Consider the following 15,597-nt stretch of genomic DNA (forward strand, 5'->3'; position numbering starts at 1 on the left):
AAGCTTAACTTATAACTAACAACACTTAAAATCAAGCACAACATTTTGACCTAGTTTGTGACGTGAATTCCTTGTTGTGGTTTTTTCTTATGTGAAGGAATGGTGCGTTGCTTGGTATTGAATCAAAGCTATGTCCGGCTATGCTCCCATCTACCCCCACGACAGATGGTGTCTCTTTAGACCTTCTAATGAATATTGATACATGGGGTCTTGGTTAACAACAGCCAGGCCAGACAAGCAGGTGTGTGCATAGTATACGTGTGCATTGAGAACTTGGGGCATGAAAGGAATTGATGAAAAATTATTTGTTTGTGTCTTCAAGAAAACAACACAGTTTCCTATTGCTTTCTATATCAAATTATTTTTTAGCATGGTTGCAGTATAGTAGTAGTAGTACAGGAGTAGTAGTATTGTAGTACTGGTATAGTAGTAACAGTTAGTAACAGAATAACATATTATCTCTTATTTGTGATATAAGACAACATGCAAAAGGGACATCTTAAAATTAAGGCAGTGCTCCTTCTTTGTCATAATTTGCAAATAGGTTAAAGCTGGTATAGTCAAAAACAGACATCAGCCAAGACCTATCTAACCATGCTAACTGCTCACTTGAAAGGCTGCAATTTATCACAGCCCAATTTAAATAATAATAATGTCACCCTCCATATTAGTCACACAGTGCCGTTTTGTACAGAGGGTACAATTTGCATTCCACTGATCCAGTTTGATTCAGTAAAGAGATAGCCTGCATGTAACAGTGACAACAAAATTAAGATCTGAATAGAAAACTGCCTGTACCACAAATATAGGAGCTCATTTATTCTTCTGTGTTTACAGTCTGTGAAAAGGCCAAGGATAAGCTCTTCATCCTCTGAGCTAGACAAAACACTGCATGTGTCTGTCTCAACAAGTGGTTTTCTTATCAGACAGATTCCAAGCTTCTGTCATTTTGCCATCTTCTATTGTACATTTGTTGGTTTTATTGGCTATTGCATGAACATAATTGTTACATTTAACTTCCATAGTAAGAAAGGATGTATATTTTTATTCCAGCTCTATATATTTAAATTTATAATCTGACTTTTTTGTAATCTGACTTTTTAGATCAATGAAATAATTACTCCTATTTTTTTGGAGGGACAGATTCTGCAGATTAGCAGCCTTGCTTCCATCAATCTACCCTAAACTAGAGAATCTATTTATTAAGTTTTATTCTGGACATCATAACCTTTGTGAGCATTGCATGATAGGGCTAAGATAACATAGGTCATAACATAACAGGTCTGCTCTGAATGGCTCACTCACGCAAATGGTTTTCTTTAAATAATATCAAGGTATAACTAACCAAGAGCAAGTTTGTTCATGTTGGGTTAATGGAGGTAATTGTAATGGCCGCGTGTCCCTCCAGCTGGACCAAGCGTATGGTTGCAGCTGTAGCCCCCTGCTGTCCCGTGTCATTGGAAACAGCCAGCCATTCACAGTGCAAGTGGATCTAAACGCTGCATTGTTTTTCATTTTCGACCATGGAATCAGCTATTCACTTGTCTTGGTGCGTGTTGGATTTCATGGCCTCTGTACTTTAGGAAACATTAGTAGACTGAGATAAAGCCAAGCACAGCACTATAAGAGATGCTATGAAGGCACGCTGTTAGCTATTTATAACTCAAACTTCTAGAAAGCAATGATGGATACAGAGGCAACATTTGTCGGAAAGAGGTAACTGAGAGATATAATATAATACGATAGATTTGGCAAATGACATTAAGATTTTAAGCACACAACCTCTGATGCAACCCCCATACGCCATAAATAATTAGTTTGACAGATGCTGAAGGGCTCCACATTTGACAAAGGACAAGGACATTATTGCTATGTTGATCTGTTTACTCTTAGACATGTGTTTTTTATATCTTTGTCATCTGAACATATTCAAATGTTGTTAATATAATATAATAACCATTTCATTTTTGGCAAAGATATAATTTCATGTTGTGAATTTAAAACCATATTTTTTATAGCTGAATTTAACATTCACCATGCTGTTGTATAGGCATGATCACACACGTGTCTGAAGTGCTGTGGAGGTAGGGGGGGTTGGTTGTTCTTGAAAGGCAAACTCTGACAGCCGTTTTGCACGAGGGGGGTTCAGCAATCGACAATAGGGCGAAGGATTTTCCATGCAAAGAATCCCAATGAAGACTGAGAAGCAACAGGGCGATATAGACAGAGAGGGGGGAGGGACCAGAGTATCAGACCTAGGGATAAAGCAGCTGGGACAGGCCAGCGGGCTGGAGGCAGATCTCATTGTGCACTTGTCTCATATCAAGTCACTCACTCCATACCTTAAAGAGGCTACAGAGCAACACTCCTGTGCATAGCATTACACTTCATATTTCATCTGAGTCACACAAGGGGGACGTACATGCTCTTCGCTGCGAGTTTGGTACTTGTCATGTTGTTTAGGCATGGTGGTATACTTGAGGAAAAGCATCCACTCTCTGCTGTCTGTCTTCAAAAAGAAGGGTGAGTGCTGCTTTGCTTTGGGAATAATGTGTACCTTTTAATCATAATATTTGGCTATTTTGAACTGTTCATTGTTACTAATTTTGGTCTGTGTTCCATCTTGTATACAATTCATGTCCAATTTGCACATTACCCTGCTAATGAGATAAAGAGCTTAACAGACTTTTTTGACGATTGTCTTAATGAAGCTAAAGCCCGTAACCTCCCACAGTGATCTTGGAGCTTTTTATGCGGGTAACATTTGACTGAAGTTAAGAAAAGTTAAGATAGGTTAGATTGATTTACAAGAAAAAAACAAACAAACAAACAAACAAAACAACAACTTGGAAATTCAATGCTTTTATTCACACCAGGGATATGTTTATGGTACAAATGACATGTTATGACTTCAAATGGTAAGGGACAACCCCAATTTTCACATAAATAATTTGCCTGGTAATTGTTGTCTTAGCATAATAAATGGTAATAAAACCATGATGGATAGTGGCTCATGTATAAACCTTAGAATACACATTTCCATATTCTTGATGAGCTGGACAGTTAAACTTATATGAAAGTGAAGACAACCTTGTCGCTGACAGGGGCAGGATATTTGAACACCTGCTGAAGACCCATGCATCTACTGTGCACTATTCACTCATGCACAAGATTACCTAACCAGGTGCTAGTCAAAGCCACTGTGTTATAACCAACAAAGGAGGGAAAATGGACACCTCAAGGCTGCTCTTTGATTAGCTAGATCCACTTAAACATCAAGAAAGGCTCTTCCTCTGGTCATTGCAGTATCTGTAGCCCACTTTTAAAATAATGATTTTTATAGGGGAACTCTCTGTAGTTCTCATGTGGGAAACTAAACTCACCAAAAATATCTTCACATGTGGTCAATGAGATTATCCAACCCCCCGCAGACTAGCCATAGGTTTTGCATTGTGCACCTGACTAAACTGGACGAGTGCCCAACTAAACTGCCCTGGAGAGATTGGTTGAGTGTACCAAGTGAATTAGAATAAACACTCTTGCACCAAGGGCCTCACTCCAAGCTGATCAAAGCTTTAGGACTGAAACACCTGTCCACTATGTTTACATTTGAGGACACTTATGAAGTTTAACTAGTTACTCGATTGTTTTGTGTTATTACCTGTGAATAAATAGTTGGTTTTTTTCATTCTCCACAGCTGGGCCAAAGGGGACAGAGGAGCAGAAGAGGTTGTCGGTGCATTACACAGCCTCTCAGCATTACCAGGAAAATGTGTTCATTGAAGGCAGCAGACCACAATACCTGGAGGACCTGCACACTGAGGCTCAGGAGGGACTCAAAATATTGCAGAAAGGTTAGAATATTGGAATATATGACTTACTGCAGTATTATATATTATAAAGAACACTTCTATTAGGCACTTGTGAATGCATTATAGTGCTGGACAGTTGATTCATTTTGGTAATACTTTAATAGCTACACCTTAATTAGTGTAAAAAAAGATTTATAATGAACAAATAGTTTATTAAAGGCCCTATATTATGCCATTTCCTGATCTAGTTTTGTTAGATAGATAGATTAAACATTTTCCTGTGTTTTGTCCACAGAGCACAAAAATGGAGTGTCCTTTCCTGATGATGAGAGCATTGATGTAAGTATTTCTATCATTTCTGATTCTTTCCACTGCCCTTCACACACACAAAGCACACGTCTGATGCATCACTGTGTGCAGTCCACCAACACTGTGCAGCAGGAGCAGGATATCAGCTCCAAGGACGAAGATGGCTGTTCGGAGTTCAGATCCCCCTCAGGGAATACTGATACCAGTGTCTACTCTGCTGGGTCAACAAGACCTGGGCTCACCCGCCAAGGTAAGCTTATTCAATGCCTCTATTTGTTTTAGTACAGGGAGCACATGTGCTCAACCACTGACAATGGAATTACACAAATAGTATCTTATCTTACAATCCATTATCAATCCCATAGATGAGAATATCTATGGCTGAATTATGCTTTAGCCCCATATAGTTTGCTGGGATAAACACAAAGCACAGCACATAAACCATTTCGGCCTAGAGTGACATACTTGGGTCATGTCTGTCTTGGAGAAAACACTGGCAACAAATCAAAAAGCCTAGACCTATTTGAAACATATTTGTTGTTTTAGAGCATTATCAGTCCTTGGCATGCACTTAGCATTCACTGAGTCTCTCTGCAGCTGCTAGGTGCTTCCACAGTTCTGGTGTGAAATCAAACCAGAAGGCACATACACACTCTCTCCCCCTACTCTTAATATAGACAGGCAGAACTTCTTTTTTTTATATACTTTTATTAGAGGCACTGCGGCTGTCTGCATATCACTATAAAGTGGAGTATGCTGCTCTGTGAAAGTGAGGGAGCAACCACAGACTTGCATGCACTAACTCCCATTTGTATTCAATGTAGCATATGAAAGTTACTTGTCTTGATTCAACTTTATATAAAAGTCAAACCAAGCATTTGTGTGGAATGTAATTGTAAAATTATACCTTAGGTTCCACATTTAAGCCTTTGAACCCAGTGAAAAGCATAGACCGAAACAAGAAGAGGAGCAGGCGGACAACCATCATGGGCATTCCCAACCAGGTCCAAAAAGAGCTTGGTATGCTAAACTGACCACAGTCTGCTCATAAATGTTAGCATAGATCTATTTTGAAATAATTTAAAAATATATTCTTGTACAGCCTTACGTCGACATTCAACGTTTCAACAGCTTCCTGAAAATAACAATACAAGTAATAGTCAATCAGGAGTAGTTATCATCCCTACTGTTGATGGAGGGACCCCAATTGCAAACAAAGGAGGTGCAAGAGTACACCTTTCTGAGCTGGAGGTAAACTATAATACTGAATAAATCACTTATGTATTGTAAATCTCTATACTGATTTGTTGTATTCAAAGCAGGTTTCTCAAGAGGAGATGCTATTGCAAAACCATCTCCAGGCAATGTACCAAGATGAGCAGCACTTTAGCTTCCAGGGTTTTGGACATCACACGGGCCCCACCTCCATGCTGAGACCCAAATCTGTCGCAGTTCCTGGGATGACATCCTCACTCTCTTCTCCAGCCACAATGCTCAGCTTTCTACAGGAGCCGCAGGTTAGCACAACTCACAGCAGCTATGAATATGCATGTTACATTTGGATATCTTTAGATAAAATAAGATGAGATAAGATGACCTTTATTTGTTCTGCAATGGGGAAATTTTAGTGTTGCAACGCAAAGTTCAAGAACAGCGGGAGAATAAAAATATGCAATCAATAATATCATCTGTATTCTAATGTACAATTCCATATAATTTAATTGCATTAAACTAATCATAATGGGAAGGATTGCATTTGTTGAAAATTCTATTTTAGTTCTGGCTGATGCTTCTGGTTAATACAATTCAAATCAATAGAAACAATGTTAATATGGCCATTGGTTTTGATGTTTAAATAATACAACCAAAGACACACTGAATATTTTTCTAATCACTGAGTCTTTTTTACCTTTGTAGAGTCTAGCAGAATTAAACAACAAATACATTAAATCAAATTAAAATACGCTTACACTTAATTTGATGTTAATCTTACATTAGCACTCATTAACTGTGACTTTTCTTGATGTGTCCAGGGTCCAGTGATGTCCATATCTCCTCAGGCCACCTACATGTCCACGATAATCCCCAACGCTGTGCTGCCCGCCTCTGTGGACGTCATAGAGATCGACCACAGTTTGAGCCGCACTCGAGGCAACAGCGTTCACACTGTGAGCAAAAGCAGTCTGGGATCAGGGGACTCACCCGTTAGCCCCGTGTTGTCCAGAAGATCAGACATGGACAGTTCCCAAAATGACACTACTCTGAACAATTCCACATCTGACTCAACTTCAGCATTAAATCTGAGTGTGTCCCATTCTTCAAAGACCATTGTTTTGATCTCCTCCCCTGCTTCTTCCAAAAGGAGCACATGCAGCGCAGATTCACAAAGACTGAGTGTGAGTGAGCAAAGGAACCAGCGGGACCATGGTGAAGATATCGTTAGCATCCATAGCTCTGTTAGTATAATTAGCTGTCCTACAAGTACAAGTGAACATTTGGTTGCAGATGTTTCTGAAGTGACCATGTCACAAGTTGAGGAGAAAAAAATTAAAAGGAGAAGTTTGTCAGTTACAAAAACAAAGCAACCACCGGAACCGCCACGAAGAACAAACTCCCTGCATAGTAATAAGATCAGAAATAATGCAAAGGTTTTGGTTAACTGCCAGGAAACTGTAGTAGAGAATGATGCTACAATGACTACAACTGAGGCCAGCAGAACAACAGTTACATTATCCACACCCAATTCTGTCATAGAGAATGGAGGAACACATCCCAAGTCGGACCCCTCTTTTTTGAATAGAGACAAAATGGAACGCACAATCTCGCCATCCAGTGGTTACTCCAGTCAAAGCGGCACTCCAACACTGTCCCCAAAAGAGTTCTCCCCAACCTCCCCAGAAAAACAAAAAAAGTTGCCAATTAAACCAGAGAGGTCTGTATCCCGTGCATCAACCTCTGCGGGATCTCCTTCCTCCTCTCTCACCTCGCTGTCATCTGGTGCATCTGAAACTATCAGTCATGATGTTCCTTCAAAGGACTCCACAGCTGCCCATACCATCTCATCCGCACTTACAATGGAAATCAAAAGTCTTATGAACATACCGCCACATCCCAAAATCCGAGCACCATGTCCTCCTCCTCCAGAAGTTTGGGCTCACAATAGACACACTGTGGAACTTCTTTTGGGATTGTATGGGAATGTTGAGCTGTCACAGTCTCTAGATGGGACAGTGAAGCAGGCAGGGACACAAACTGAAGAAAATGAGCTGCCAGTGGAAGAGAACGGTGGGAAAGATGAGGTGGAACTATCAGTGGAGAAGGAACATGGCGTAGAAGATCAAAGTAAGATGGAAGTGGATAAAGAAAATCTGATCATTCAGGATGCCGCTGGAGAAGTGACAAATGAGCAAACTGAAAAACAACTTATCGATCTTCCAGTTGTAACAGTGACAATAACAGAAGAACAGCTTTCAACAGAAGAACTAAAGACCAGAAAAAGTTGCAATGCAGATAACCATACTAACTTAAAAGAAAATGGACATCCACCAACTGACACACTTGCAATAGAAGTGCCTAAATTTCCAAAAGACACGCCCCCTGTCACTCCTCCACCCAGCTACCACCCAACACCCCCACTTACCAGGAAACCACCGTCATCAAATTCGACCCACCTTTCTGTTGAATTTCAGAAGGTACAAGAGGAGAGCAAAGTTCCTGAATCATCTTGGCCTCCTCCTCCTCCACCACTGGAAGAAGCTTTTGAGGGAGGGGATGAGACGGACTTCCCCCTTCCACCACCTCCTCCTCTGCTAATGGATAACCCCATAGACATGCCGGATAAAGCAGATAAAAATGACTTGACAAATTTAATCAAGAATGGAATGCAGGAGCCAAAACAAGAGTCCCCCTCAATACCTGTTTTGGGTCAAGATATGGCTCTTAAAAAAGACACGCATTCTGACATTTTAGTATCTGCTAGTACAATAAATAACTCAGCATCTTCATTATCAACTTCTTCAAGTCGAGACTCTCTGAAAGCTGAAGATCCCTTCCATGTTATCCCACCCCAAACCATAGAGAACCCACCCTCATCTGTGAATTTCAGAAGACAGCCCAGTACAGCAAATAGAGCCAAAGAGTTCCATGCCCGCCACAAAAGCATGCCCATTCCGAAAGAGGATGCCAACATACCTCTTGTCACTCCATCCTTTACTTCAAATGGTACGGCTTAGGTCGGTCAGCATGGTGGAAGGAGAAGGCAATGCCCCCTCTGAGGAGAAAACAGCAAATGTAGAACCTTTAGCACAAGAAAGCTGTCCTGTGGCTATCCAAACTCCACAAAACATACCACAAAAGCCAATTCGCAAGTCACTATCCACTAAATCCTCATCCCCATTACCTTCTTCAACAGCGGTTCAACCTTCTCTGCGACTGCAAGAAGCTATACGCATGAAAACTGCAGCAATGTCCACAAAGGAAAGTCTTCTAGCCAGACCGGTTGCAAGGTTACCTCCTTACAGCTCTATAGGTGAAGCAGGAAGTGACATGCACAAGTCCACAGCTTCCACAGCCAGCTTTATCTTCTCGCGGAGTCACAAAAAGGTGGTCATTGAAACTGCGGGGCCATCTCCTGAAGCACAAATAACCCTGAAGCAGAACTTGGCAGCAGAACTTGTGCATTTGTCAGAACAGTCCAAGAGCAATGCCTACTCCAACGGTGGAATCAAATCTGTTCCTCCACCAGTGGCCAGGAAACCAAGCTATGACAGTGTGGGGCCCTTGCAGACGCTTCCAGGAAATGTTGGCATTAGGCATCAAATTGCTCCACTTGAGACAAAAAGTAAGCAATTTTCCCCTTAGAGAATAGTAGTTTTAAATGTCTACCCTATGGTTACTTTCTTTTCAAATCTTACAATTTATACAAGTTTGGTGTATTAGTTATACTGTGATTCACAGTGACTTGGAAAACGTTCCTTCTTATTACAGCCATCGACAAATTATGACTAGTGATGATAATGCAATATTATGTCATATTCAAAAATATATTGCCTTTTTACCAATAATAATAATAATAATAATAGTAATGTGTAGTAGTAATAATGGTTCTTTCTAGTACCAAATATAATATATAACTGAACATAGTGGCTGAATAAAAAGCTTAGCAGTCAGAAATCCTTGAGCAAGCATATTTTGAACTCTCTTGACAATAACATTGTGCAGACCATCTTACAATATACAATAGGAACCAGGCCTGCTTACAAAGGTTTTTAGTAGAATGTGTAAGCATGTGCCTCCCTAACCTAAAGCTCATGATTATGTTTCACCAGCTGAATCCAATTAGGACAGCGCACTCATAAGTAACTGTATTATGGTGATGCCATTATGTCTAACCTGCACCCATCTTTCCCCTCCAGCTACAAGAGTGACAGCGGACACAATTGAGACACTGTTCTGAGCTACCTTTTGGTGACAAACTGAAGAGCCTGAAGAACACGCAAAGACAACATGCAAACAAATACTTATATGGACAGTATGAACTCTGTTATTGCTGCGTGACAAGTATTCTAAGTATTCCAAAAGCCTTAGCCTGTAATGGCCTTACATATTTATGCAAAAATCAAGCCTCTCTATTTCTTATCACAGCTTTATTCTGGAGTATTTTTCTATTTTATTTATCTCTAATAAAGCCTATGCCAGAGATGGTAGACTTGGAACTGTAAATAGTATAAGTAACTTGCTTTTGGTCACCCTCTTGTGGCTGAGTTAAGTAGTAGCTAAACCTTTCTGGCACTGACAAAAGCCTTTTTGTGAAATATTACTTGTGTTGTGTAATTATTTTGTAAAAATAAATCAGTTGTTAATGAAAAATATTTTTTTTAAAGTGCATTTACAGCACAGCTAAAATCTGTGTTACAAACACAAGGTAGAAAAAGTCAGCGGCACTTTGTTTTACATTGCAGCAGTTTGTCATTTCCTGATCTTCAAAACATGTTGGTAAATGTAAATTGTCCATAGTTTATTAATACTGAGGATTTAATAATGTGTAATATCATAATTACTACAACAGGTTTTGCTGCAAATAATATCTATGGTATAGAAAAGATGGAGATTAAAGAAAAATACCTTTTTAATAAATGATAAAAGCTGAAAAATAAAATATAGCTTGTCCCCAGTTGCATTTTTTTTTTTCCCTGAAGATGAGTGGAAAATACACATTATTATTATTCTAAGAACATATGTACAGTTATTACTTTAAATAAAATATACATACATATATATTGAAGAAAACCTGTCAGGTTTGTAATTAATTTTGTAGACCATTCATTTATTTAAAATGTAGCATTTATTGACTCACAAATGTGGATCAAACCTTTTGTTACTGTTCATTTGGTCAGTGAAGCAGTGAAAGAATTTAAATTTAAATTGAGAAGCTGTTGAGAAGTTGTGTTGATGAAGCATGGTAACACAAAGATATTCTTCAGAAATGTTGTTCTCATTGTCCACAGATTCTCTAAGAAATTTGATTAACTTCTGCTGCTATTGTTGTCATGGCAGTAGATGAAAGACATTTTCCTCCGTAGACAGAGAGCAGATGGAGGCACTTGGTGTGGTGTGTGGAGTTAACTGATGTTGCCTCCTCTCAGTGTCTTACATGTGATTTGTCCTAATTTGGTCATTAGTCGCTTCTCTTTCCACTGGGCAACACACTCGTCTGAGACCTTCAAGTCAACCTGAGGTGAAAAAGGAAATATAAGGTATGTGCAACCAGAGCATAATGACAGAAATGTATGGTAACAAAATAAAAAGTATTATCAATTAGTGAATTCCTCACCTGTAGTTTCTCCCACACTTTCTTCTTTGGGTTGAGTCTGTCGTCTGGTTTGCCTGTCTCGTAGCCTTCTGCATAGACTCTTTCCCCTGGTGATGAACCCTCAGGAGGATCCAGTGGTTCAACTCGCCTCGGCTCTCCTTCACTAAATAAAAAAACAAAACAAAAACTTGCTAACAAGACAGGAAATAACCCATTAGGTTTAATAATGTAAAGGAAACTTACATGGATGCACACAACAGCATGGCTTGTGACTCAATACCCCGCATTTTCTGTGGTTTAAGATTGCATAGGACCAACACCATTCGGTCTTGTAGGTCTTCTTGTGTAACGTACGCTACAAGGCCACTCACCACTGTCCTTGGTTCTGGCTCACCCACATCAATCTTCTCTAGGTAGAGTGAATTGGCATCTGGGTGCTGACAAAACAATCTTATAGTCTCATAACTGCTCATAAAGTAATTGTTTTATTTTGTATTGCATTGAAGTCCTACCTTTTCTACACTGACCACCTTTCCCACCCGTATGTCCAACCTGGATGGGGACAATTCGTCATCCTCTACCCCTCCCCCTCCCCCAGCCTTTGCTCCCTTCCCACCTGATTCTGAACAACAAAACACATACTTGGTCATCAAAGTCCCATGTAACTGGAAATAAACCCAGATTGAAATACATACTCTTTGAAAGGTCTGGGTAGGCAGAGTTAGTGAGTTTGCGGAGCTCAGGTGACTCAAACTTCTTTCTGATCGGTTCCAGCAGTTTGTTTAGTGCAACTTCCACAGAGGCCTTCAAATCTCCAGGATGAATCAGCTAAGGATTTTTACACAAAGAAATGCCAAACCCGTAAAATGGAAAAAGAACAAGATTTTTTTTCAAATCTCACTAAGTTGTTACCTCGGCAGCAAAGTCTTTTTCCACTTCTTCAAAGACAGTATACACTTTGTCACCACCCATTTAGGATCTCGTTTCACACAGAAGTCTGGAAAAAAAAAAGTATATTTTACTTCATGGGTGGAATTAAGGCGTTCTGAAATTAAAGAGAAAGACTTGGACACCTTGGACACTTACCTCCATGCAAAGGGAACAGGACATACTTGACAAAAGAGAGGACACCGTTATTCTGGATATTTCCAGGCTCACAGAAAGCTTTCTTTAACTTCTTTTTCACATCTTCTTTTGAGTCCAGCAAATCAATCTTTGACTCCTGTGAAGTAAAATAATGAGCACAAAATGATCTTCTATAATACTGTGTTTTTCTCACATTGCATTGGTTTAAAATTGACCTCTTCTGAGGAGCTCATCTTTGCCCCAGTCAATCCTGGCACCATGGGATTCATTAGATGAGCACGTTTAGCATAGCCAAGAGAAGGCAAGTACTGGACAAAACGAAAGTAGTTCAACTTATTCAACATAGACACAAAATAAGTAATAATAAATGCATTGTACAAAAAATACCTTTTCTGCCAGAGTAAATATCTTCCTTTGGTCAACTCCTCCGAACTGGGCATCCACCTTCAGGTACTCCTCATCCAAAGCCTGTTGATAGCACAAAGTGTCTTTAACTTTCCTTGTAAAGTATTCTAGCACATGTTTATTAACTAGTTAAATGCATTTTAATATTATAAATAATTGTGTCAACAGCAGTAACCTCTCATTGGGTGATGAAATACCTGGAGTCCAGGATACAGCAGACCACTAAGAAGAGGATGCTCCACTTGTTTGACCACCTCTGCTCCTGCTTTTTTGGCATCATGCTCAGTGACCATAGAAGACAGGCGGTACACATCCAAAGTGTACTCTCTGATAAATTACATCAATGAATTTAATAAGCTTACTAGTTACAAGCTTTGCTTTGAAGAAAACTGCCAAAAATACCTGCTTAGCTGGTAGTCTGTGCCCTTGACAAACTTGAGTTTCTCCAGAGGAACGTCAATGCTCTCCAACATAGCCTTAATGACCTGTTCATAATATTTCACCCTGAGTTCCAGCAGCTCCCAAGGAGCTTTCATGTTGTCTAGGTAGGCATGCAGATCAGCAAACAAAATTGTGACCTGTTAGAAACAGAAGACATAATTTGTGTTACTGTGGTCTGTCCTTGTACAAAGATTCAAAAAAAAAAAAAATGTACTCACCTCACTGCCAGCCTTCAGAAAGTCTGCAATTTTTGACATGGGCACAAAGTATGCCACGTGTGGTTTGCCTGTAGTGGCTGTGCCCCAGTACACTCTAAGCTCCCTCTCTTGTAAGACCTGCTTTATCTTCTCTTCTCCAAGAACCTCCTGCAAAATGTACACTGAACAGTAAATTAAAGTGTACAACATGACTGTAATTGTAAATAGATCTTACTTGGAGGTTCCTGGTGATGAGATCAAACTTCTCATCTGGATTTAACTGGACTGCCATTACAGTAGACCTACAAGGTTAAAAGAAAAGGCGTGTTTTGCATTATTTGTGGAAAACATTTACAACAAATAGCGTTTTATTTTACTGTAGTAGGTACTCATGTATGTACAATTTTGAACGTCTTAGTTATCAGGTTATTGTAACCTGATAAACTAAGACGTTCAAAATTGTACATACATGAGTTGGTTATGAGTCAGGTTATTGTAACCTGATAAACTAAATATGCTACTACAGTCTATATATTCAAGAGCGACAAATGTCAGATGGCCTCCACAAAATAAAATGTACAGCATGGGACAACATTATCAGAAAAGATTAACATTTTAGGAAATTAACAAGTTTTAGGTATGTCAGATAAAGATCTGGTAAATTTTGGATAAGGAGTACCCATTGCCCTGATGGTCATACGTTGCTGAATGAATGAACGCGTCAGCTAAAAACACTCAGCACTTAAGCTAACGTTAGCCCCAAAACCATGTGGCTAATGCTTCTTGGCTTCACGTTAGTTCGAAAATGTCTCTCTCTTCGTTTTGAGCTCAATGTAAAGACACAGTAATAAGTTACTCGAATAGAATAACATTGTATAATGCAAATACTTACTTGACACAGTGATAAACAGAAGGCTTGAGCCGGTGCTGTCAGTGTTGTGTCAGTGTTGCATCAGCGTCGGCTCAACTCTGCAATCGACCCAACAGGCCTAATGATACTACAGGCACAAGTAATCGAGAGCCAAACTCCACCTGTGTATCTTTGGAGCTTATCCCATCGATCTATAATAAGAATTTTATTATGTTTTATCCTCCTCCTGTATCATTCTGGATATCAACATGGATATTATGTAATTATACAAATCATGAGTGGTGGATTTTAACATGTTTTGGCTATACTTAAACTTTCATTGCACCATCGTGTGCAATGGGCATTTCTTTGAATGCCACCAGTCACAAACAATGTATGAGTTTCTGCTAACTGTCTCACAGGAGCAGTCCAGACACTCATTACACATAGACCTATATAGCCTACTTCATATAGCCTAGCTCCATATGGTCTACCTATGGCTGATCCAAACTATTAGCCCAGCCAACAACATAACATTTACCTTGTTAATTAATAGGCCTACAATATGTTGTCAATAGCCTACATAATATTCCTATAGATAACCAGGGAAGACTAGTCAAGATAAAACAAACAAAGAACACGTTCTTCTTATTCTTATTAGTTTACAGGCCAATAACATGATCATGACAAATGTAAACCAAAAAAAACAAAAACAAAAAACACTTCTGTTTCACAAACACATCACAGAATAGACAAGACAACACGGGCAGAAAAGCATTTGACTTTTGAGTTTCCCCTTTTTACATTGTCACTGAACAGTCAGTCGAGTTTCTGAAGCAAATTAACCACTTTGGAAAGTTGATCATCAACTCAAGATGCAACGTCTGTGACATTTCTTAAGTCACAAGTCTGGCTCCAGACGGGGAAGCACTGGGAGGATGAGGTTCCCAAACGCTGAGTCCTGCGTAATGAAGAAGCCGGAGGAGTGTCCGTGTGCGTGCTGCAGTGCGGCCTTCTGCTGCGCTGCGATGTGCTGCTGCTCTGCGGAGTCCCTCGCGTCCTTCAGGCCGCTCCGAGGTACCGACGAGAGAGTCGTGTTCGCCCCGGGACAGTTTAGAGACTGACCCTGCAGCAGTCGCCTCTTCTCCTTGTCCAGCTCCGCCAGAATGGCCACCCTGGTCTTGCTTTGGAAGCCCTGTCCCACAGGAGGAGATGCCATCGTAGCACGGCACGAAAGAAAACTAAAAGTTTTGCACTTTAATCTGATAAACACGCATAAAACGCGCATTTGAAGGTAATGGCCAAACTACAAATAAAAAAGACCCAAACAATGGATTCAGTCCAGTGAACAGGAATTGGAAATATTTTTTCCCGGAAATAGTCGCTGCAAACCCTTTACAAAATAAAACATACTATTAATGTAGCCTGTTGAAGCCTACTACTAATGTTGGTCACTAGATGTCGCTGTCGATTTAAACAAGAAACCAACAATTCAATGAGACGGAATTTAAGCAAGATTCCTGCAGATTTTAAGCAACAGAGTAGACCATGGATCTGATAAAATAAGAGTAGACCCACAAAGTGCGTTTACCGCTATTTTAGCCAATTATCCTCTTGGCTTTTCGTATTTTATATCTTAAATAATGAAACAATGCAAGGGCAGACAACTACGTCTCATTTATCACA

General features: G+C 39.8%; 3 protein-coding genes across 3 annotated transcripts in view; 1 reads left to right on the forward strand and 2 right to left on the reverse strand.

Annotated features, from left to right (window-relative positions):
- The window catches only part of kiaa1522 (KIAA1522 ortholog), a 30,550-nt gene extending 20,288 nt beyond the window's left edge, over nt 1-10,262 (forward strand). Inside the window, 9 exon segments of the mRNA XM_020932774.2 lie at nt 3,699-3,854; nt 4,108-4,151; nt 4,233-4,371; nt 5,034-5,141; nt 5,224-5,372; nt 5,444-5,638; nt 6,155-8,329; nt 8,331-8,961; nt 9,536-10,262. Coding sequence (XP_020788433.2) covers nt 3,699-3,854; nt 4,108-4,151; nt 4,233-4,371; nt 5,034-5,141; nt 5,224-5,372; nt 5,444-5,638; nt 6,155-8,329; nt 8,331-8,961; nt 9,536-9,576 — 3,638 coding nt within the window. The 3' untranslated portion in view covers nt 9,577-10,262.
- A 183-nt stretch (nt 10,263-10,445) lies between these two features.
- Nucleotides 10,446-14,090, reverse strand: yars1 (tyrosyl-tRNA synthetase 1). Its single transcript, XM_055156941.1, is given in 15 exon segments — nt 10,446-10,852; nt 10,954-11,095; nt 11,176-11,369; nt 11,445-11,554; nt 11,628-11,760; nt 11,845-11,900; nt 11,903-11,929; nt 12,019-12,154; nt 12,234-12,326; nt 12,406-12,486; nt 12,621-12,750; nt 12,826-13,001; nt 13,083-13,229; nt 13,297-13,363; nt 13,954-14,090. Coding segments are annotated over 14 exon segments (1,593 nt in total). The 5' UTR covers nt 13,354-13,363; nt 13,954-14,090; the 3' UTR covers nt 10,446-10,741.
- Nucleotides 14,091-14,549: 459 nt separating this feature from the next.
- On the reverse strand, nt 14,550-15,560 carry LOC110167522 (SOSS complex subunit C-like). The gene has a single exon (XM_020932886.2). The coding sequence runs from the start codon at nt 15,197-15,199 to the stop codon at nt 14,813-14,815; it is 387 nt and encodes a 128-aa protein (XP_020788545.2). The 5' UTR covers nt 15,200-15,560; the 3' UTR covers nt 14,550-14,812.
- Nucleotides 15,561-15,597: the final 37 nt, after the last annotated feature.

Source organism: Boleophthalmus pectinirostris, unplaced genomic scaffold (genome assembly GCF_026225935.1).
Source record: "Boleophthalmus pectinirostris isolate CB_2022bp ecotype Guang Dong unplaced genomic scaffold, ASM2622593v1 HiC_scaffold_21, whole genome shotgun sequence".
In the NCBI taxonomy this organism is placed as follows: domain Eukaryota; kingdom Metazoa; phylum Chordata; class Actinopteri; order Gobiiformes; family Gobiidae; genus Boleophthalmus; species Boleophthalmus pectinirostris.

Coding starts and splice junctions, on each gene's coding strand:
- LOC110167522 (XM_020932886.2), bottom strand. CDS start 15,199: ATGCGCGTTTTATGCGTGTTTATCAGATTAAAGTGCAAAACTTTTAGT.